This window comes from Trachurus japonicus, chromosome 22 (genome assembly GCF_045865225.1).
Source record: "Trachurus japonicus isolate A0001 chromosome 22, Traja_1.0".
NCBI classification, from domain to species: Eukaryota; Metazoa; Chordata; class Actinopteri; order Carangiformes; family Carangidae; genus Trachurus; species Trachurus japonicus.
The window spans coordinates 17,910,480-17,933,793 of record NC_140928.1 but is presented as its reverse complement, the minus strand read 5'-3'; the positions used below and the strand labels follow the sequence as shown (position 1 = coordinate 17,933,793).

General features: G+C 42.4%; 2 protein-coding genes across 3 annotated transcripts in view; both read left to right on the top strand.

Moving 5' to 3' along the window:
- The first annotated feature begins 1,203 nt into the window (after window positions 1–1,203).
- LOC146963882 (mitogen-activated protein kinase kinase kinase 7-like) lies at window positions 1,204–16,289 on the top strand. Of its 2 annotated transcripts, none has more exons than XM_085766885.1 (14): window positions 1,204–1,408; window positions 3,922–4,032; window positions 5,902–5,967; window positions 6,876–6,921; window positions 7,117–7,255; window positions 7,419–7,543; window positions 7,679–7,807; window positions 8,539–8,669; window positions 9,577–9,661; window positions 9,791–9,921; window positions 10,003–10,141; window positions 12,935–12,996; window positions 13,241–13,356; window positions 14,966–16,289. In XM_085766885.1, the coding sequence occupies exons 1-14, from the start codon at window positions 1,343–1,345 to the stop codon at window positions 15,135–15,137; spliced, it is 1,518 nt and encodes a 505-aa protein (XP_085623011.1). In that variant the 5' UTR covers window positions 1,204–1,342; the 3' UTR covers window positions 15,138–16,289. The 2 variants fall into 2 exon arrangements, with proteins under 2 accessions (XP_085623011.1, XP_085623010.1); XM_085766884.1 differs by having other exon boundaries at window positions 9,785–9,921.
- A 2,194-nt stretch (window positions 16,290–18,483) lies between these two features.
- Window positions 18,484–23,314, top strand: part of LOC146963881 (transcription regulator protein BACH2-like) — a 42,416-nt gene continuing 37,585 nt past the window's right edge. The window contains exon 1 of the mRNA XM_085766477.1: window positions 18,484–18,612. The gene's annotated coding sequence lies outside the window, so the exon portion shown is untranslated. The remainder of the gene's footprint in view (window positions 18,613–23,314) is intronic.

The window sequence follows — 23,314 nt, the reverse complement described above, 5'->3', positions numbered from 1 at the left end:
ATCAACATAAGATAACCGTAGTTTGAGGATGTGATCTTAACAAAAAAAAAACATTTTTTTTTTTTTTTTTTTTTTGAAAATTAATATTCGGGGCTAATTAAAAAACATCCGGGGCTTTAGCCCCGAATGTTTTAGCCTAGGGACGCCACTGTATGAGACTCTTTTATAACCAAATACAAACTCCTTGTTGTCCCTTTAATACTGCTATATATTGTGTGAATAAGTGTGATATAAACCACAACAAGAACTGAGTGCTACAACATGGATTACTGCTCAGCTGCTGCTACCGAAGCTCATCCTTGTGTCCTTTAATGACTTTAATGGGTTTGGTAGAAAAACTGATATTTGATTGTTCCTGGTTGGTTGATATGGACCAAATGTCCACCGTGTCATTAATTTATCTTCAGGGAAAGACTGGACTCAACAGTCTTCAACTGTGTCTGTGAAGAGAAGATTTAAATGATCTGGAACCATTCAGAACATCACATTTGTCTTCCCTCAGATTAGGGAACATGTGTCTAAAGTTGTATGTGCTGTGGTGTGACAGTTCCCAGCTTCGTGGGATGTCTGGGTTATAACGGACTGCTACTTCCTCCGTCTGTTCATTTTTGTTTTGTGTAGGCTATGTGGATTATTGAAAGTTAATTCAGAAATCTACTAACTCCCATTGTGAGGTAAAGTGTCAGAAAACACATGTGAGAATGATGCTGCTTGGGTGTTGTTAGGAAGAAATATAATGTGTGTGTGTGTGTGTGTGTGTGTGTGTGTGTGTGTGTGTGTGTGTGTGTGTGTGTGTGTGTGTGTGTGTGTGTGTGTGTGTGTACCCGCGCACTGTACTGTATCAGTAGCCTGGAATGGAAACATTGTGTCGCCCCTTGTGGAGAAACTGCAGAAACAAAACAAAGCTGCATTCAAGAGCCTCCGTCGGACTTTCCAGCAGCAGAGCAGCAGAGCCCTGGATGACAAACACATTCACATCATGCATGGTCAAACCAACACCGACTCTTCATCTCAGAAGTGAGGAGCTTCAGGTCGGACAGCCAGGTCTGTCAGCTGCTCCGTGCGGTTCGGTTCTTCTCTCTGGGCACCAGACCAGACTGTCCGAGGAAGTAGCCTACTACGGACTAGGGAGGGGCGTTCAAGAGCACAGAGCCCACACAGCAGCAGCAGCATTAGTCAACAGTGCTGCTGCCTGCTTCTTCTACTTCCTGAATTCACAGCAACAGATGAAGACAAGAGCGTTGTTTGGAGCCTGCAGTGCAGACACCGAAGCGGACCGCTCGCAGGCTGAACCCCGGCTTTCAGAACCAGCAGCACCGAGGAGGCTCGCCGCTCCGCCGCGATGGTGGAGGCTCCAGCCGTCTGTCTGTTTGAAGACATCCAATACGAGGACATTCAAGTTGAAGCGGTAAAGTTATAGTGAGCATTGAGCAACAACAGACAGACGCTCTGAAACGTTAGCTCTGAACATTTTTCCTGTGAGGGGTTTGAACGCTGCTGGTTAAAGACAGGAAACACTGCACATGATGAGAAACACACTGAGAGTTTAATGCACCACCGAGGCCTAAAAATACCATCCAACATGACAGCGTTTTTAAAACACTGAGAGACTCTGAAGGCATTTTTTTTACAAGAGTAACAAGGCCCCGGTTTGAACAGGACACACTGCTCGTTAAACTGAGTGGCTACAGTCAGCGGGAGGACGGGCCGGGGAGATACACGGGACAAAGACAGTTTAATATGTAGCCTATAACTCTTCTCTCACTCTGGGGCTGACGTCCTGTTTACCATGGCCACAGTAATATGCTTGGGGGGTCCTGGGCTAAAATGAGTGGGTGGACCCCTGTTAACTGCCCCAGCCCCCTGTCTGTGCATTGTGCCCTGTGTTTGTGTTGTTTCCCTCCTGACTGTCACTGTCTCATTCTGCCCAGCCGCTCACATTACTGTTGGGCACGTTAGGCCTACTTTTAAAAATGAATTAGCCTAGCCTACTTAAAGTTACTTTCCTCTAAGTAACTGATTTAGTAACTGCATAATGAAGCCTACATTATTAAAGTAACTAATTACTGGGAAAAGTAACTAGGCTATTGCGTTACTTCTTTTTTTTTATATAGCTATATAAAATGCTCAAATATGCCAAATTACTTAGACTCACCCCCCTGACCCCCTAACCATAACACTAACCCCTTGTTTATCTGGAACTAACCAACTCACTCAGTATTCCTCCGCACAAGCAGGCTCCGTGACGCGGAGGAAAATTAACTATCGTGTTAAATGCTCAAATATGTCAAATTACTTGGACTGACCCCCCTAACCCTCTAACCCTTTAACTCCCTAACCACAACCCTAACATCTTGTTTATCTGGAACTAACCAACTCCAGGCTGCGTATTGCGGAGCTTGTGTTGGTGAAAAATGTGCATAATATAATACTTATTATTATTTTGTGACGGGACTTCTTGAGTCAAGTAACAGCGCATTTTATTGTCAGTAACAGTGACGGCGTTATAACGGGGGAAACAGTAACTTTTAACATAACTCGTTAGTAACGCTGTTATTTTATGACGCTGTTCTTCCCATCACTGCTGAACAGTGAACATACTGTGTGGACAAAGTCAGGTGTGACCTTTGTTGTGGAAATTTCCTTTAACTTGTGAGAGAGAAAATCATAAGTCCAGCAAATTGAGGTTTCACTTAAGTACTTTATTTTATCTTGCAAGAGGTGGACTGTCATACACACAAAAGTCTGTATGAGAGTGCACACTGAAAATTGGTAACGTCGGGTTACATAGGCACAAGAGCAGGAAGGAGCCATGTGCTCCTCTTTGGAGTCGACATCATACATTGTCCAATAACATTATTGCATTCTTGCAGAATAAGTTTGCATAGTACAAGTTTGCACTTAGCGCTCATGACATGTCACTGGACTATTATAAGGTTAACTCATATGTAAAGGCAGTAAGCTAGTAGTTGTCTGTAACTTAAGGTTTGTTGTGGTTTTTTCACACTTCGGCATGTTGACATTTCATTGACATCTTACTGTGGTTTTGGATATGGAGAAAACTGCTTGCTTAAGCGTAATCATCATAAAATAACAGGAACCAAGTCGGACACCTGCATACTACCTCATGCACAGCAGACAAGTGCAACTTGCGCTTTCTTCAAAGTTCATCTAAAGTTCATGACCATACATCTTCAAAGTTCAATCACGGGTCATAAACATAAAAATTTCCATTACACCTTCAAGCAATCTGTAAATCAATTAGATTTCAGAAAACTCTGCAGTAGCCTGCCCGTTAGCCTGGCCCATCCCAGTTTCTGTGTTTAGGGGCCTGAGCCTGATTTCAAACCCAGTACTTTACTATAACGCTGACTGTTATGATAAAAAAATGAAACTAAAATTGGAGTTGTTTGAATGACAGAAATCTGTTCAGATGAGAACTTCATAAATGCAACATGGAGGAGACCCCATGTGCACATTGTTGCAGTTTGCAACACATTATGGCTGGAGTCATACAGTTGTCATGAAGGAAGAAAGTAGCTGTTGAGACTAAAACTATCATTTGTACCAGGCTGTAAAGATGTTATATAGTTGGACACTTTAACACAGGAGTGTATAGGACTGACTCATTGCTCATCTTTTGAAACCTCCAGTATTTCTAACCTCTGATGATGCTTGGGAAACATCGAGATCTTTGAAAACAACAGTACACACTCACTGTTGTGCACCTCCACTACTTTTGGTGAAAGCATCAATAGCAGGTCATTTCAGATTGAAACCATGCAGGGTAAGATGATTCTGAATGGCCAAATGTTGGTAGCCTTATATCACTTTATATACGATTTTGACCTACCAGGACACACATCCACTTTGGTTATCACCTTTGTAACATGCATTATGTTGTATGTTGTCTCTCTTCAGGCTGTCGGCAGAGGGACATTCGGAGTTGTCTTCAAGGCTGTATGGAAAGGAAAGGATGTAGCAATCAAGACCATTGAGAGTGAAAATGAAAGGAACGCTTTTCTTGTTGAGGTACAGTGATCACCTTTTGTTTTTCTTTTGGGGGTTGCCTCAGCTGGCTGGGTTTCAGGGGCAGATTTTGTACAGGGACTGTTTAGACCTGGAATAATTAACAAACATAACCAACTTTAAATTGTAAAGTTGCTTTTGTGTATTTGGTTGGTTGAGAGCAGCCTTCAATGCCATTTACTGATAAATATGTGAAAATGTATGTAGGCTATATGAGTTTATATAACCTTGAAAAAAGTCCCAGGCAGCCATAGTCTAAAACAAACAGTCCGTTGGCCATTTTGAGTTATATATACAGTTTTGGAGCCGTTCTTAGGATTAGCTGATCTCAACATTTTAGTATCTCCTATAGAGACTGCATCTGATCAACTTCAAATTTGGTCAACCTCGTTTATAACCTTTGTGATCCAAGTTAGTTCAAAAGAGTTTTTGTCAAAGGGTACGTCGGATGTCCATTACGTTGCTGCCATAAATATTCAAATGGTTCTCACTCCACCACACGTTGTCATAACAGCTTGAACCTCTCTGTGTTTGGTAAGCCTTCAACACAACAGTCTCACTCTTACTGCCCCCTTGTGGAAAGAGGAAAAATAAAAAGTTTACAAATTCTATAAAACTCCACCATGACAACTGCCAGTTTCATGTAATGGGTAACAGCTGTCAAAGTGTTTAAGCTTTCTCCTCCAAACAAACCTCTTTTTTGAATTTATGACTAAAGGGCTGACTTGTAACTTCAGTTGTCCACAGAACTGGTTTTTCAAATAACTACGACTGAGCCAGATGTTTTCAGGCCTCTGTTTTCTTCCTGTCAGATCATCAGTCAGAGACCATGGATGTTGATGTTCCAAGGTTTGGAGAGTCAGAGAAAATGACACTTTCCTTATGACAGTTCCTGACCCCCCTGACCAGATGTAATGAGTCTCTGACGTTTGAATGAGTTACTGAAGCTGAGAGAAGTGAAGGATGCCCAGACATCTGGCAGATGCCTCAGTTACTGTTGAATGCTGACTTTCTACTATTCTAGAAAATGATGACTTAAAAAGTAAAAGAGCATTTACCTTTTAACATTCATTTCTATGACTGTCTATGTCTGCTGAAGGATTGTACTTTTCAATTCAAGAAACACTGTTGACCTTTTCAATCAATTAATGAATCAAGTAGACCTGTTTGATTAATTGGTTTTAAATCGTAATCATATTGTTTAGTCAGGACAATGTTAAAAACATGTTAATCGTAAAAACAATGTTTCACTTTAACTAGGGTAAAAGTCTGTCTGAAGTCTGTGGCAGTTGAAGATCATAGCACAACAAACTTATTTCAATAAAAAATAATAGCATATTTGAAATAATTTCTTTGCCTTCTGTCATTTCATAAAGAATTCGTAATCGGAAATCGGGTTTTGAGAGGAGAAAATCTGGATTTTATTTTTGGGCAAAATCAAACAGCTCTAGAATCAAGACTTTATTTTAATTATGTAAATGTTATAAACACAATAACAGAACACAGATATCCTTCCAATATAAATAAGTACTCCGAAGAAATGTTTAGATTTTTTATTAGCTTAGTATCAATCTGACATATTGATCAGGCTCCTCCTTTAAACAGTGAAAAACTAAATAACAGGCTCCGGCCTGAAAACTGTGACAGAGAAATTCCTGCAAATGTATTCCTCCTCAGTTTTCCATGGATTCCATCCATATGGCTCAGCTCTAGGTCAGGTCATTTGTGATGTGGATCATCTGACACGTGTCTGGAGTGTTTGTTGAGTTTCTCAAACTTTTGCACAGCACTGCACCTATAGACTGCTGCACTGTGCATGAACACATTAAGGTATGAATTTGTAGTAACATAATTTTCCTACCTGTGTCACAGCTGCGCCAGCTCTCCCGGGTGAATCACCCCAACATTGTGAAGCTGTACGGTTCCTGTGACAATCCAGTAAGTGAACAAAAGGACAGAAACCTTGCACAATGAATTCAGCAGCGTATTCACCAGGATCTTTGGAAAGGTTTTTTCAGAGCCCTTCTAAAGTTGTCCTGATTTAAGGCCTTGTGTCTGTCATATGCTACATAAAAAGAGGTATTCCTCTAGCTGTGCTGCATGCCCTGAGGAAGGTCTTTTGGCTGAAATGCGTCAACATATTCAATCTGGTGAAGACTTGAGCCTAGCCTACTAGTATTCTTTATAAAGTGTGCCACTGTTCCCTCCTTGAGACTCTCTAACTGTCTGTCACATGCTGTCAGACAGCACTTCAGCTGACAGCCAGAGAAGATGACAGAGGACCAGAGCTACATGTAGTGGTGGCAACTGCTCTTGTGTGGTGTAACCACATGATAGTACAAATCTGTTCTTATGCCAGTTTAACAGAAACAACTTCACAGAAAGTGTTTACAACCCACCACTTTCTGCTGATTTTGTTGTGTATTTCATGTCAAATAGAAAAATAACCCAAAATATCAATAAGGAAACACGTTTTTTGCAATGTTTGCGGTCATTTAAAGTCCAACAGAAACTGACATTTCTATCTATTCTAATATCTAAGAGTCTCCAATAACTTGACTTCTTGGTTGAGTCTCTACAGACTCTGATTTCATACTGAAACACGACATGTTCATGAAGCTTGAAAGATGTGTATGAAGTAAACAACGTGTATGAAACATACAGGTTTCCACTCCACATTCTCTTTGTTCATCCCCTTGGACGTCTGGGATGCGTCCAGATGCCTTAATGTCCACTCATTTAATTTCATCCATGTGGGTGGATGTGTTGTTGTTATTATACATTATTTTAGCCACTGCTTTAGAGAAAACAAAAGATGAACAGGTGTTTCTTGTTTGTGTTCTCAGGTGTGTCTGGTGATGGAATATGCAGAATGTGGTTCTTTATACAACCGTAAGTCTTTTAATGTATGTGTGAAACAACACATATTTTCCAAAGTCAGTGTTGTGATCCAGTACAGCACAGTTTACAGTAACCATGATCACGAGCTGATACATTACAGTACACACTGATGTCATCTGCATTCAGCAAAAGTAGAATGAAAGTACTGTGTGTGTGTGTGTTTGTGTGTGTGTCTTGTGTCTCCAGTCCTGCACAGTCCAGATCCTCAACCCCACTACACAGCAGCCCACGCCATGAGCTGGTGTCTGCAGTGTGCCCAGGGAGTTGCCTACCTGCACGCCATGAAGCCAAAGGCCTTAATTCACCGGGACCTCAAGCCACCAAAGTAAGGCTCTTGATGGTTCAGGCTCAGGTTCAAGTTTTGAGAACCTGGGCAGGTGTGGAGAGCTACAGAGAAAAGATGATTGCAACTACGTCTGTCAGAATATCCAGATGTGGTCAGAGGTATTAGTCTGTATTAAAACTCTGATTCCTCTGCAACGTTTCAGTCTGCTGCTTGTGGCTCGGGGCACGGTGCTGAAGATATGCGATTTTGGCACAGCTTGTGATATCCAGACGTACATGACCAACAATAAAGGCAGCGCAGCGTGGATGGCTCCAGAGGTGTTTGAAGGTGAGTCAGAAAACACAGCTCTTTTTTGCAGTCCTTTTGCACTAGTCAAAAAAAGGTCCTTTTTGCAGTGGAAAAGGGTTTGTGTCAGCGATGTAGGCAACGGTCTCAGTGTGGTGCTGCTGTGTGTGTCCTCAGGCAGTAACTACAGTGAGAAGTGTGACGTGTTCAGCTGGGGCATCATCCTGTGGGAGGTCATCACACGCAAGAAACCCTTCGACGAGATCGGTGGCTCAGCGTTCTGCATCATGTGGGCCGTCCACAGAGGTGAGAGCACCAACCACAACCATGACAACTGTCTGTCAGTGATGAGGGGAGTGTCCAACAGTTTGACACGCCTGAATGTGTCTCTGGGTTCAATGACCGTCTCCATAATGAACCAGAACAATACAATGATTTGTGTCCTATGGGTCAAGTAGAATGTGTGTCACAGATAGGGATACCACGATTACTTGTTTTCACAATTAATCGTGGTATCAAACGCCACAATTATTTAATCGTAAAGATTCCTAAATACCGTTACTTTCACAAAACTTTGATGTTGGAACCTTATTGGCAGATGTGCGCAAAAATAAAGGTAAATGCACAGATACTGGTCCATTTAACTAATGTAACATTGAATTGGTAGGAATTTTTAATGTTAGCGTGTCGTTTTTAATTAAAAAACGAAACAAAAAAACATTAAAATAAATGCAAACATTTGGTATAGATAACAATTCATGACCTGAATACTTAAAAAATTTCCCCTGGGGATTAAGAATTGGTCATATATTAATAGATACTTGAAATATTTTGTGTAAACAATGAGTAATGTAATTATATTTTGACTATATTTGATTTTACACATTCATAGTGTTGTGAAATTAATTAATGCATAATAATCGTGATAACCGTAATACCGTGATTATTTCTCTGACAATAATCGTACCAAGAAAATTTATAATCGTGACACCCCTAGTCACAGGTCTCTGACTGACGGGGTGTTTCCTGTGACACAGGTACTCGCCCCCCGCTGATCAAAGACCTCCCAGAACCCATAGAGACTCTGATGACCCACTGCTGGGACAAGGATCCCAGTCGGAGGCCGTCCATGGAGGAGGTCAAGAACACCATGAGCCATCTCATGAAGGTACAGTAGCTGTCATCTGAGTAATAAAGCAGGCTAACTACATCCTGGATAGTTCAGCGCCAATGTCAGCATAGATGTCACAGTGTAAAAGAACATGGGCTTCTGATTTAATAGAACCATTATTGTATGAATGTATGAAATGAGCCAGACATGATAAATAACTTTGAAGTGACATTTTACTGTTATTCACTGTGCCCAACCCGACAATTTGTTGACAAAAATTAATATAATATAATACAATATAATATAATACAATATTATATAATGTTATATTATAATATATAATATTATATAATATTATATTATAATATATAATATTATATAATATTATATTATGTTTTTAAATTGCACATTTGGAGTTTGGAGAAACGTAATTTCGATCCCCTGTGTAACTGTCAGTTACATTGTGTGATTGACAATAAAGTTTACTGAACTGAACTGAACGAAAAAAAAAAGAGGGAGAGAGAGAGAGAAGTGTCCATGTGGTGTCATGTGAGGGTTGTTCAGATAAACTGACGGTGCAGAACAACGGGAACGATCAAACAAATCCTCATAGAGAATAAAACATCCAGTTGAGGGAGTTTCCACGCCCTGTCAGCCGCTGCTTTCAGTCTGCAGGCTTCGGATAAAAAGGAGAAACTCAAGGTTAGTTGGAGAAAACCTGCTCCCGACCAGGTTAGGTTCACGGAGCGTGTTGCCATAGTAACTGACTCCGAGCTTCAGTTACCTCTCTTTGTGAAACGGGCTGGAGTTACTCCTCCTTCCTGGTTTGAGTTACCTCCCTTTCTGAAACAGAAAACCCAGAGTTTGCCTCATTTCAGGGTTAACAGACTCAGAGTTTTCACTAAACCTGCTTTGTGAAACGGACCCCTGATGTAACTATGGTCTGTGTATTTGGGTCTTCCAGTACTTTCCAGGTTCAGATGAACCACTTAAGCTCCCTCACCAGTCCTCAGCCAACAGAAGTGGCTCCTCATCAGCCACAAGCACAGGTAACTATCAGCTCTGCAGCTTTTATTGTCAATGAATGGTTGTTGTTTATTGTCAACAGATGGATTAAGTGGATGTGTGTGTCTGTGTGTGTGTGTGTGTGTGTGTGTGTGTGTCTTTGCCAGCTGCAGGGTCATATGCTGACTACACCATCAGCAGTAACAGAAGTGACGACAACACAGAACGCAGGAACTCAGTGGGCAGAGAGGAAACACTGAAGAGCTTTGAGGCCAAGTTTCCTCTCCAGTTCAAACCAGTGAAGGTGAATGAAAACTGTAGAAGACCGACGGAGCAGCATCACACTGCCTGCCTCAGGGTGCTAACCTGCCTTTGTCCCCCTCAGACAGCCACACTGAGGACCGGTGTGTCCAGGGTGTCCAGCATGGACAGTCAAACAGGATGCTCCCAAAGCCCCACCCACTGCACCAACCCTGTGACCAACACCGGCCAGTCAGAACTGAGGATGACCTTCAGTCCCCCAGGTAGGTGGGACATGCATGGTAGGAGCCAGCTCTAGTAGAGCTGGGTGGGTCCAAATTGGACAGAGAAAAGGCTCAGTGACACCCCATTTAAAGGGATAGTTCACCCAAAATTCAAATTTAACTCATTATCTACTCACCCTCATGTCGACTAGGAGCTGTGAGAATTTTCAGAGTCCTTCGTGCCTTCTCTGAGTTACGGGGGGGTCCGTGCAGCAGTATTTGTCCATATAATGGTTGTGAATGGATACCAACTTTCTTCGTTCAAGAAGACACACCAAAAACATCCAAATACCTCCATACTGCTCGTCTGTAATGTCCCTCTTGTATTGAAGCCCCGACATGAGAAATTGTTCCGAAAAAAATTAAATAAGTCTGTATTTTAAGCTTGTTTGTAGCGGAAGCTCCCAGTGTCTCAGTTCACTGCTCTTCCTGTGTCAGTGCAAATCTCGCGTGATTTGCACTGACTGGTGGAACAATTTCTCATGTCGGGGCTTCAATACAAGAGGGACATTACAGACAAGCAGTATGGAGGTATTTGGATGTTTTTTGGTGTGTCTTTTTGGATGAAGAAAGTTGGTATCAATTGACATCCATTATATGGACAAATACTGCTGCGTGGACCCCCTTGTAACTCAGAGAAGCCACGGAGGACTCTGAAAATTCTCACAGCTCCTAGTTGACATGAGGGTGAGTAGATAATGTTTATAAATTTGTTTTATAAATTTGAATGTTGGGTGAACTATCCCTTTAAATCCAGGAACATACAGTATTTAAAGATCTGCTATTAATAACTCTACATATTCAAACAATAATAAAACATCTTCTTCATTCTGGGTATTGCTGTCATACCAGTGCTTCACAGTGGGACCATACACACCGACACACAAGATAACCTTCTGTTAAAGAAAGAAAAACCCACAATTGCCACTAACTTGAAACTGACAATAGTAAAGGACCAAAGGACGTTCTCCCAGGAGTTTTGTGGACAGATGAGACAAAACTGGAGCTTTTTGGCAAGTCCCATCAGCTCATCGTACACAGATGCAAAAATGAAGCATGCAAAGAAAAGAACACTGTATCTACTGTGAAACATGGATCAGGCTCGGGTCTGTTCTGGGGATGCTTTGCTGCACCTGGTACAGGGTCTTGAATCTGTGCAGGTACAATGAAATCTCAAGACTGTCAAGGCAACTGGAGCCAAATGTGCAGCCCAGTTCACAGGTCAGGGGTCCTCCAACAGGGTAGTGAGCCAAAACACATAGCAGCTAGAAACCAAGAATGACTGAGAACAAAACACTGGACTGTTTTGAAGTGGCCTTCTATGAGCCCTGCTCTAAATCCTGTTGAACATGTGGAAGGAGCTGGAACAGGCAGTCTGCAGAAGGAGCCTTCAAACCTGAGACAGCTGGAGCAGTCTGATCACAGTCCACAGGTGCAGACGTCTCACTGAGAGTTACAGAAATCACCTGACTGCAGTGATGGGCTCAAACGGTTGTGCAACACAATATTAAAGTGAAATTCCGGCGTAAGTGTAAACCATGGTCAAACACACCGTAACACCGAGTTAGACCCCCCCTCGAGAGATCAATTTGCCCGACCGCTACATTCACGAGATCCACCAACTTCAGCAAATACCGCAATATCGCCACACACGGCGCTGTCCGGATCCACTGTCTGACCGCAACCAAAACGCCACCATTTGCCCAAAATAATGCTCAGAACTGCACCAAATGTCATCAATAGTACACACAGGGTCCCAGCACGTAGTACGAGTTGTCAAACATCTGCTAGCTTTGCCTGTTTTCTTTAGCAAGGAGATGCAACTCAACTCACCTACTTCTCCTCCGGGAGCCGCTCGTTCGTGAGGAAGCCCTGACGAGTCGATCACCGAGTGCACCGGAGTTCCGCAGCTCTTAAAAATGCTCATTTGCGCCTATATCGTGGCCAGCACTCGATAATAATAGTTATAAAGTGATATGCAAGATATAAAAAAAAAAAACTCTGATTGTATTTCCATGAGGTAATTGTTGATTGAGCTGCGGAACTCCGGTGCACTCGGTGATCGACTCGTCAGGGCTTCCTCACCAACAAGCGGTGGAGAAGTAGGTGAGTTGAGTTGCATCTCCTTGCTAAAGAAAACAGGCAAAGCTAGCAGATGTTTGACAACTCGTACTACGTGCTGGGACCCTGTGTGTACTATTGATGACATTTGGTGCAGTTCTGAGCATTATTTTGGGCAAATGGTGGCGTTTTGGTTGCGGTCAGACAGTGGATCCGGACAGCGCCGTGTGTGGCGATATTGCGGTATTTGCTGAAGTTGGTGGATCTCGTGAATGTAGCGGTCGGGCAAATTGATCTCTCGAGGGGGGGTCTAACTCGGTGTTACGGTGTGTTTGACCATGGTTTACACTTACGCCGGAATTTCGCTTTAAGTTCAGATGAAGTTCAGGGCACCATCATTTTTGTCCAGGCCAGTTTCATTAGTTTGTTTTTTAAAACAATTCTCTTGCACCACAATTCAAAAGAAATGTCTGATTTTCATTGGTTAAGTTTTGATTGATTATTGCTTTTGTCAGTTTCCAGTCATTTCAGTGACAGTTGTGGGTTTTTCTTTGTTTAACAGAATGGTACTAACAGTTGTGTCCATATCCGTACAACACAGTCGTGTTGCACTGTCCACTATGAACCACTGCAGGGCGTTAGAGCGCAACCTACCACTGTATGTTGTTCAGCGCTGCAACACTGATAGTGGTGTGTCTGTGTGTGTGTCTCTTTGTGTCTGTGTGTCATAAGCTACCAATGGTTTAGACAGCTCCATCTCCATGGCCTTCCTGAAACTGGATCATCAGTTACAGGTAAGGTGAAAATAAACCATGGTGCTGATTCATTCTTACACTGTGTATATTAGTGTGTATTGTACTCATTATTATTATTATTCATTCGACAACTTTTTTGACTGTTGTGTGTATCGCTGGGTCACGATTCTGGAAACTGGCCTTTTTTTGTTTTATTTGATACGATTAACTTTTCACATAACTACTCTGTTGATGGGTGTTTTTGATTGGTGTATTGATCACTGATCAGTCTCTGTGTTTTCAGCCTCTGGCTCCATGTCCAAATTCCAAAGAGTCCATGGCTGTGTTTGAGCAGCATATCAGGATGGCCCAGGAGTACCTCAAGGTCCAGTCTGAGATCGCTCACCTTGTACTGAGGAAGTAAGTCAACTCACACATAGTGTGTCATGATTTTGTTTTATTTTTTAATGAATAACATCCCTCTCTACCAATGCACATCATTGACAGGGATGTTGTTCATTAAATTTAGCTGCTGAACAGTTGGTAGTCATGGTGACGTGTATGAGCATGCGCGGGGCAGCGAGTCTGAATGGAGTCTGGTCTGACGTGTGAATTGCACAATTCTTTGCTTGTCTTGACTTTTATCAGGATGGCTGGACAAGATGAGCATGATTGTTTATGCTATGTTATGCTAATCCTATACTTCCCCCCAAATATCCATCTCTGGTTTCTAAAATGATAACTGGATCCTTCAGGCTGTAATGACTGCAATTTGTTAAAACAAGAATCACCACTTCTCCATACTGGTGATATTAGTCTCTTGCTAATGATTTGCTTTGAATCTAGAACAGCCACTTTATTTCTTTCATTCAAGCTGCCAGTCTATCTTTGACCACAGTGTGGGTTGCAAAAGAAGACAGGGAAGCACCAGGAAATAAACCAGTACTGGTTGAATAAATAAAAAATACAGCCTGGGAGTTTGTACCAAACCATAGTGGAGGAGGCTCCACAACACAACATGAAAATGTACAATATTTCACTCATAATGGGAAAAAGTTTCTTCGGACTTTAGTGAAAGACAACTGTGTGTGTGCTGTGCCACAAAGACAAAGGCTGTCGTTACACTGCACGGTTCAAGTGGCCCAATTCCGATTTTTTCCTCTCAAGTGGCTCAGATCGGATCTGTAACATGAATGTGTAAACGGGACAAATGCGCATGGCAATGATAATATTAATTCACATGCCCACACGTTGCGCTGAACCTCTGTAGCCCGTGATTGACACGTGGGGCTGACCTGGGCTACCGTGGCCAGCTGTTAGTTACTGTCACAGGAGTTACAGTGTTTCATTTTTGTGGTGTCCGCGCGTCTGTTTTTTCCCCCTCGCTAGTTCTTGTTTTCATATATAGTAGGCCTAATATTAATTTCTATGCAGATCGAGGGCAGGAGTGTGAAAAGGGAGCGCGCGATAAACGCCAGATTTCACGTTTTCCTACCGGCAAAAACTGAACTGAGCCAATAAGAAATCAAGAGAGGAAAAACATCGAACGGTGGCACAACTGTCACCGTCATGTAACAACAGAACATGTAAATAGACAGTCAAAAACATCAGATATAGGCAACAAATCAGAATTGGGCATCAAGGCCTGCAGTGTAAAGAAGAGCACAGAGGTCTAATATGAGAAAACTCGTTTCCAAATGCTTTAATATTTTGTTAGAATGAAATTCCATTTAGTTAGTTGAAATAGTGATGTATTGTAAAATCCTTAAAACAAGAAGCAAATTCTAGTTCCACTGTATTCTTGGTGGCATTCATTGGAAAGCTGGACTTGAGCACTTCTTATAATTTGAAATAGAGTTAGCCCAAAAAAAAAAAAATCCACTGGAAATCCACTCTGGGTCTTGTCTTGACTTTTACTCAGACCAAGCTCATGGAGTTTTGGCTGAGAGAGGTTGATGTTGATGAGCAGCACAGATTGAAAGTGTAACACTGCCAGTAAAAGCAGCTGTGTGCTGGTCCCTCTGTCCAGACAGGAACTGATGTCTGAGCTGGAGCAGGACCAGAGAGAGCAGCAGACCTCGTCTCGACTCATCCAGGAGCACGGCAAGCTGCTGGAGGACAACAGCCACCTGTCGGCCTACCACCAGGGCCTGAAGAGCAAACTGAGCCTGATCAAGAGTCAGAACCAGCACCACAGCTAGGACAGGGGGCCGGGCCACAGCAACCAGTCTGCATCTCTCATGTTTCTCTGAAGGGAGAGAGGGAAACACTCAGCTCACTATACTGTACGGAAGCTCATCATCTGAGAAAACAAGACATTTAAGTGACCAGCAAACTACCATCAAGATGGCAGTAGAATTATCACTAGTTTGAATTACAAGTGTTAAAGTGTGACTGAAATATAAACGATGATTCAGTCATTTTGTGTGTAATGAAATGACAGTGAAACTATAATGAGGCAGCTGTCACAGCCACGTTTGACACCCGAGTGGGTTTTTCCATGACATGACTGAGTGGGAGCTTTATTGAAAGCACCTGCCTTGTAGTTTAAAGGTAATCTAATAATTGTGGCCTTTCTGGCTGTGTATTACGTGCACTGTAGAGATTTGTACAACTTCTCTGCAAAAAACCTTGCGTGCCTCCTTCAGTTTTCCAATTAAGGTTCAGTTTTACATAAATCATTTCAGACATTAGTCTCTATGTTTGATCTGAGCAGCACAGTCGTTCCCTAGATTAGCTCCTCTAGCTAACTGTGGTCAGCCAAAGCTTGCACAGTAAGCATTGATATACAGCAGCCATGTTTGCAGAAGATGATTAATACAAAGGTTGTCTGACTCACTGTGAGGACGACCAATACTCCAGCACTCCACTGTTGAAGCAGAAGCGAGTAAGCTTCACTTGCAAACACAATGACTACATTTCAGTGTGCAGTGACCATCAAGACCACACTCAGAACTTGATTCTGTGATGTGAATTACATAGTGAGGAGAGCGCTGAGGTCATGTAAGGGACTGACTGAGAACACCAGTGGACCCCCACACTGGTTCACACAAATTTCCAGTTTAGGTTGTTGGAAAATAAGCAATACAACTTTTTAGAGCCAACACCAATTAAATAACAATACGAGCATCATAAACCTGTGCCAAAAATGTATATGATAAAACTCTAACCAGCACAACAGACGTATTACTATAATAAACATTTCTGGTTTTTGATGCTTTATTTTAGATATTTATAAAACACATTTCCTAAAAACAGAATTTTAGTGAGATTTTAAGTCATGAGATAATTGGTCTGAAATATAGCTACCCTGTCTTCTCTGGATCTACATACGTTTAGTGATGGAGTTGACCGTGATTATTCAGTCCCAATCATTCCAGTTGTTTCCATTGGGATGGGGGAGTGGGGTGGGGGGACAGGAGAGGTAACAGGGACTTTTATTATGAAAGGGACTTATAAAAACAGAAGCTTGGTGAGCCAGTGAGGATTGTTTTGTTGTGTTTTCATTTTTGGATTGTTAAAAAGTACTATCAGTTGTAATTTGTAAACAACTTTTATATCTGCAGTTTATCGCTACTTTTGATTATGATTTATAAAAAGAGAGCAGCAGGGTGAGCTGTACCATTTGAAACCAGTTTTACTGTGAATACATGTGTTACCAAAGGCATTCTGCTGCAGAGACATGCTGCCTAAGAGCAAAAGAAAAGCTTTGTTTGAAATGGAAATAACTGTAGAATAATGAACCTGGCACAGTTTTTATAATCTGTTGAATTTCTGTTTTCTTTAGCTACTTTTTGCACACAGCCACATTTCACAGAATTATATTAACATTCTTTTGCACTGCACTTATTTGGGTCAGATGAAATCTTCAGCATGTATAGTAGACTCTCTTTACTTTGGGATGGGTGGATGTTTCAATGCATTTGTTCAAACATTGCCTTATATCATGTTATTACTGTTATTATTATATTAGTTCCTGTACAGCTCATTTTTTTCTGTCAGTTCATTTCATGGATATTTTTAATTTATGCCGTAGAATTCTGGTGATTTTAAAATGTTCACACTGTAATTATACACTTTTAGAAAGTAAAAAAATGTGTAGTATTTTGTCTATTGTTCATATTTTTTCGAATTTCTTCTGCTGTTCTAGTGAAACAATGGTGGCACAGATTATTTGAGCACTTAGGCAACAATACAGTGGGTTTACATAGAAAAAATTAATCCCTAAAATTATTCCTGTATGTCAAAAGTGTATTGTACGCATTGCAGGGCATTTACACAATGTCACACTGGTACAATTTGTCCATGTTAACTACACAAAAGGCTGTTGATGCCCAAAATATCAGGTGAGGATCTAGAAACAGACAGTACAGCTCCTCTGTCAGCTGAGGCTGGGGCTTTAACTCCTAACCAAAGGTGGACAAACTGCAGCAGTTTGAGTTAATGCAGACCTGCCAAATCTGTCAAAAACGTGACCATGGTGGTAACAACAACAGACACCATACTTGATGCTGAAGAACTTTTTGCCCACTCTCAAAGGTAAGCATGTGCTCGTCTAAACACACTCAACACTGTTTCCTATCAAACATCCAGAGGTGAGCAGGGGGGTGTTTCCTGAAGCAGGATAAAGGACAGGCTTTAAGTCTGGCTAACTCCCCACTGAGTTACCAGGGTAACCTGTTGGATGAACAAGTCTGCTCTGGACCAGTCCGGGCTTAATTTAGCTTTGTGTCAAAGGATGTCAGATAGGTATGAAAATAGATAAACACAAACTGTCTGTTTGAGCTTCACCTGCCATGAGGAGGGAACAAGCTGCTGGTTGTTGACTGTGCTGCTCTCATTGTGAGTGATTGACCTTTGTTCAAATCTGTGTCTTAGATTTTTCTGTTTTAATTTATGTTGTGTATTGCAGTGTTCAGACACATGAGTCAGTATGAATGGATACATTTACTGAAAAACCTTATGCTGAACTTCCATGTGACATGTGGCTCTGGTTATTGTTTTTATTCATTGCTATGTTTGACTGTTTATTGGTCCTTAATATATCCTGTAATATAATATAATATAATATTTTCCACAGATACAGGATTGGATGTTAACACTGTATGCAATACGTACTTTGTGTATTTGGAAGAGTATTATGAACAACATAGAGATTGTTTTCATTAATGTGTAGAAGAGGTGTAAAATCCTCAGCAGTAGAACTGGTGTTTGATATACATGATATAATGCATGTATCTAAGATGAACTGTGTAGTAAATCTGTAGTAAAAATACAAACATCTCAGCTGCATAGGCGGGGGCGGCGACAGGATGGGGGGGGGGGGGGGGTAGTCGTTGTTGTGAATGAGGGCCAGCATGACGTCAGAAAGCCAATGTCAACAATGCAGCTCCTGGAGGAGAGAAGGCGTTTCATCCTAACACACTCTCTCTTTCTCTCTCTCTCATCCACACACACACAACACTTACATACACGCACACACACAACGCTTACATACACGCACATAGCCTGCACACAGGCGCATGCACACACAGGAGGACCTATCCAGCAGCACGCGCGGGGCTGATGCCTACGGTCCATGAGAAGTAGCGGTCGCGGCGGCAGTCGGAGGGAGGGCTGCGGGGAGAAAAGCACGATGTGGAGCCGCTGTTGTTTCTGAAGAAGAGCAGGAAGAGGGTGAGTCACAATGAACCAGCTCCTATCGCTCTTTACTACGCCTGGATAAGCCGACCTGTCAGCAGCCGCAGGTTCATGAACCACTGGTCGGGTTAAAGCACCGCGGTGGCAGCGGTTATTGTTGTGCTGCTGCGTGCTGCTGCGTGCTGCTGCTGGGGGCTCAGGTTCACGGTTATCCCGTTGTTAGCTCGATGAAGGTGTCTCGGTATCACGACGAGACAGCAATGTAACGGAGTGTTTGTTTGAGCCGAGGCGAACTTAGACACACAGGAAGACACATGGAGACACAGCAGCCCCGGTGCCACGGGCCCGGTCCGGCCGCTGCGCTGCCATGTGTCAACACACACACACACACACGTCTGCTCCAGTGGAAGTTGTTCCCTTCCTTTGTATCATTTCGCGAACCTTACATCACGCTCCCCCAGCTGCGGACGGACGGATAACGCGCGCGCGCGTGTGTGTGTGTTGTGCGCGCGTGGTGGGGGTGGCACATGTTTTGCATGGGAGATAAACGCTGTCACAACCGGGGCTGCAGAGGGACAAAGGAGCCAGCCTCGCATTCCCCTTATTCCCGCCCTCAGATGCTGAACAATCGGTTCAGTAAACACCCACCTCGGGACATGGAGGGGGTGATGATGATGATGATGATGGTGATGGTGATGATGATGATGAAGCGTCTGAATCAGCTGCCTTTCACCTCCATCAGCCGAGCTCCGTGATGTGACACGTGAATAACTGCGCTGCTCTGAGCAGTGTTAGGCTACAGGAAGATGTTGTTGTACAAATAGCCTCGGTTCGATCCTCTGGATGACTGTGTGTGTCTGTGTGTGGGACTTGTTTAATCCTTTGTGACAATGGCTGTTGCCAACACCTCAGCTCTTTGTTACCCTCCTATCCTCCAGGCCTTGAAGCCCCTCTCCCCTCTCTCCCACTCCACTACTCCTCTGATGGGGGGAAATGAGAGTGTTTGCAGCACTTGGTTGTGATGGGTGGGAGGACCTCCACTCTCAGGGTTTACACACACAGCTCAGCTGTACACAGCAGATGAGAGTTGACTAAGGCAGATGAAATATTTACCAGCAGCACTTTGGTTTGCAGACAGCTCTTAAGCCAGGATCACTGAAATATTGGTTGAATAACAACATATTCCTACACAGCATGTGTAAGGCTCTGCTGCTCAGACGAGACCAGGCATAGCTACACAAGACAGATCTCAGGGTTTTAAAGCAGAAAGAGGTTACACACTGAACTTACACAAAGATGATACGGACACACCAACGTGCACCAGTTATCATTTGTGGAGCTTTGTTACATTCTCAGTAAATAACCCATCCAGTAATCCAACATGGTTAGCTCAGATCATCAATAGACATTTATTTGTTGGGAAAGATCAGGTAAAATATGATTTTGATGTGAATTGTGGGAAGAGTAGCACGCAGCATCATGGACCCACACTGGGGTTCAAAAGGCAGAACCACTGCTAAATCACAATCCGTCACTGAGTTAAAAGAACAAAACATGCTCAGTATTTAATTGTCATTTTTGTTACAGCCTCTGGATGGCACCAAAGTAAGAATAAAGACACAAAATGGTGGCTTTAAATAGATGATTGTACTTTATTATTAGTAGGCTAGTAGTAATGTGATACTGTGACTGCTTTGTTGATAGTAAATGTAGAAGAGGTCTCAGATAATCGGCCATATCTGAGAGGAGTGCAGCTGGTCATTTGCTGAGATATCTTGCTATGGATTCAAGTAAAGATGTGACTGTAAAGATGAGTGGATGGAAGTGAAGAGAGACATTTTTTTACTTGTCATGCATGAATGTATGGTTGTGTTTATGTCCATAATAAAAATGGTAATCAGAAATAAGATATCAGTGCTAACCCTAACCAGGTGCTGGTTACATCTGGATTTTGACTCATTTAAACAAGGTTTGCAAACAGGAAAACTAGTGAATGTGTTACTGTGTTTGGTGAGGGCAGAGCTTGTGTGTTTGTGTGTGTGTGTGAGTGAGTGGGTTTGGAAAAGGTGCATTTACGCACCTGTGAATCAATAGAATGAATAGAATAAAATGCCTTTATTGTCACTGCACAAGATACAATAAAATGTGTTGAACTTCATCTTAATACAAACATCTGAGGCATCACATGATACATGAACAGTATGACAGTATAAATCGATCCCGTAGGGTTTGTATAGTATCTGTTCAGTTCAGAGTGTGTGTAAAGAAGCCTTGTGCCAGTGTTTTACATTTGGATGAGCAGAGGGGTTGAGAGTTGAGTACAGCAGCCAGGTCAGTTGTGGAAAAGTTGGAGGAGGCCCAGAGTTAGAGGAGAGTCCACCAGTAGCTCACTCTACAGTGTGGGGACAGTTTGGATGTAGTGCGACCTAATGATAACTAGAGATATAATGATACACAAAATCCAATCAGGCAACAAGGTTTTGGAATCACAGATTTTGGTTCAATTTGGTGGTTTGCCCAGAAATACCAATACCAGTAAGATATTTATTTATTTTATTAAATTCAAAGTAAAAATAACCATGTTTCTCTCTAGTATGATAGACTGCATCAGTTATTAACTGCAGTGGATCAAGTTTGCACGTGCATTGAGTGTAGCTCATGTGCAGGGTTGTAGGGTGTATTGCATCACAGAGGTAGTGAAAGTGAAACAGATTACCTGAAAACTACTGAAGTTAATGTGAATGATGCCCATTGTTACTGTCAGTACCGTAAACACCCTGCAGAAATGTGAACATGCAGAAGGAGATATTTGAATGTGATGACATTGACAGACCACTGCTGCTTCATCCCTCTGACTGCACATATCAACAAATGCAGTCAAACTTATGACAGAGAAGCATGACCATCTTTACTCTAAATGAAATAAATAGAAAGACTACAGCCTATATGTGATTGAGACACAGTACCAGTCAAAAGTTTTACACACCTTCTCATTCTATAGTTTTTCTTAGTTGTAGGTTAATACTGAGTGTGAAATAACTCATATGGAATTATGTAATGAACAAAGTGTTAAAATGTTTTGCACAGTCTTGGCACTCTCTCAGTCAGCTTTAGATTGTCTCCTGGAACGGTTTTCCAACAGTCTTGAAGGAATTCTCAGAGGTGCTGGGCACTGGTTGGCTGCTTTGCTTTCACTCTGCAGTCCAAAGGATCCCAAACAATCGCAGCTGGGTTTAGGTCAGGTGATTGTGTATAGGCCATCTTCGTCAACCCTTACATAGCCTGCAGGTGTGTTTTGGGTCACTGTCCTGTTGAAAAACAAATGATAGTCCCACTAAATGCAAACTGAGGCAAGCAATTCTACAAATGAACTTGATAAGGCACACCTGTAAATTGAAAACCATTCCAGGTGACACCCCCATGAAGCTGTGCAAACCTGTGAAAATGAGGACAATCAAAGAGGGCGCTGCCAGGGGAAAACAATACTACAGTCCTCATAGCAGGGGACAAAGTCCTTGCAAGAATCATGTATGTGTGGAGGACCTTATAATTGTGTTGTTGTTGTTTTTATCGCTGCAATCAGGGTGTCATTGAAAAAGAGAGCCTGCTCTCAATTGGCTCCCCTGAATAAAGGTTTGAAAATATGTTAAAGGGATAGTAGCATTTTTTTTAAAGTGGGGTTGTATGATCTACAAATAGCCCCTAAGTACTTTAATTGCAGTAGAAGACTCTCCTATTTTCACGGCCTAAAAGAGGTTTTACCTGAAAAAAAATACACAGTTCCATTGTTCACTATAATATAATTTTTTCCAGCCCCTCAAAGTGCAGGAAAAACACAGTTTTTATTTGGACCTAACCAACTGCTGATCGGCGGGCGCTAACCCTGGGCCAGAGGGATACGTGAGTTGGTTAGGTCCAAATAAAAACTGCGGTTTTCCTGCACTTTGGGGGGCTGGAAAAAATTGTATTATAGTGAACAATGGAACTGTGTATTTTTTTTCAGGTAAAACCTCTTTTAGGCCACGAAAATAGGCTGTTTCTTTGGGTCCATTCACAACAATGTATGTTGTAAATCTCGGGGCAGGGCTATGGGCTGGCGTTGCTAACGGGAGGAGTGCAGAGAGTCTTCTACTGCAATTAAAGTACTTAGGGGCTATTTGTAGATCATACAACCCCACTTTAAAAAAAATGCTACTATCCCTTTAATGCCATGCAACACTGCCAGTTCCAGCAACTATGAGACAATACCAAACATTACAAAGAGGTGAAGACAGAGTCCCCTGCAGGATCAGACGAGGAGGGCCATCACAGAGCTATTAGACTAAGAAACCAGTACAGGTGGGCAGCTAAAGAACATTGAACATGATGTTATTCACTTAATCCCAAGGTGGAGGAGTTCAGGATGGACAGCCAGGTGCAGGGACATGTGGGAGTGTTACAACTGAGACACCACAGCCGACAGAGACAATGGAGCAACCAAGTACCAGCTCAACCTGAACCAGGGCTATGGGGGTCTCAGGTCTCTGTCTCTGACATAGGGGACCTTACTGTAGGTCAACCCACTCATTTTATTAGCTGCACAATAACCCAGTGTGTGTGTGTGAGCACGCTGAGGCCACCCCACGGACATCAGGGTGCCATGGGCAGCTCTGTACCTGTCCCTGTTGAATGTTGCTAATCTTGTCATGTCTGTCTTGACGTTGATGGACTGTGTGACCTACAGCAAATTGCTTTATGA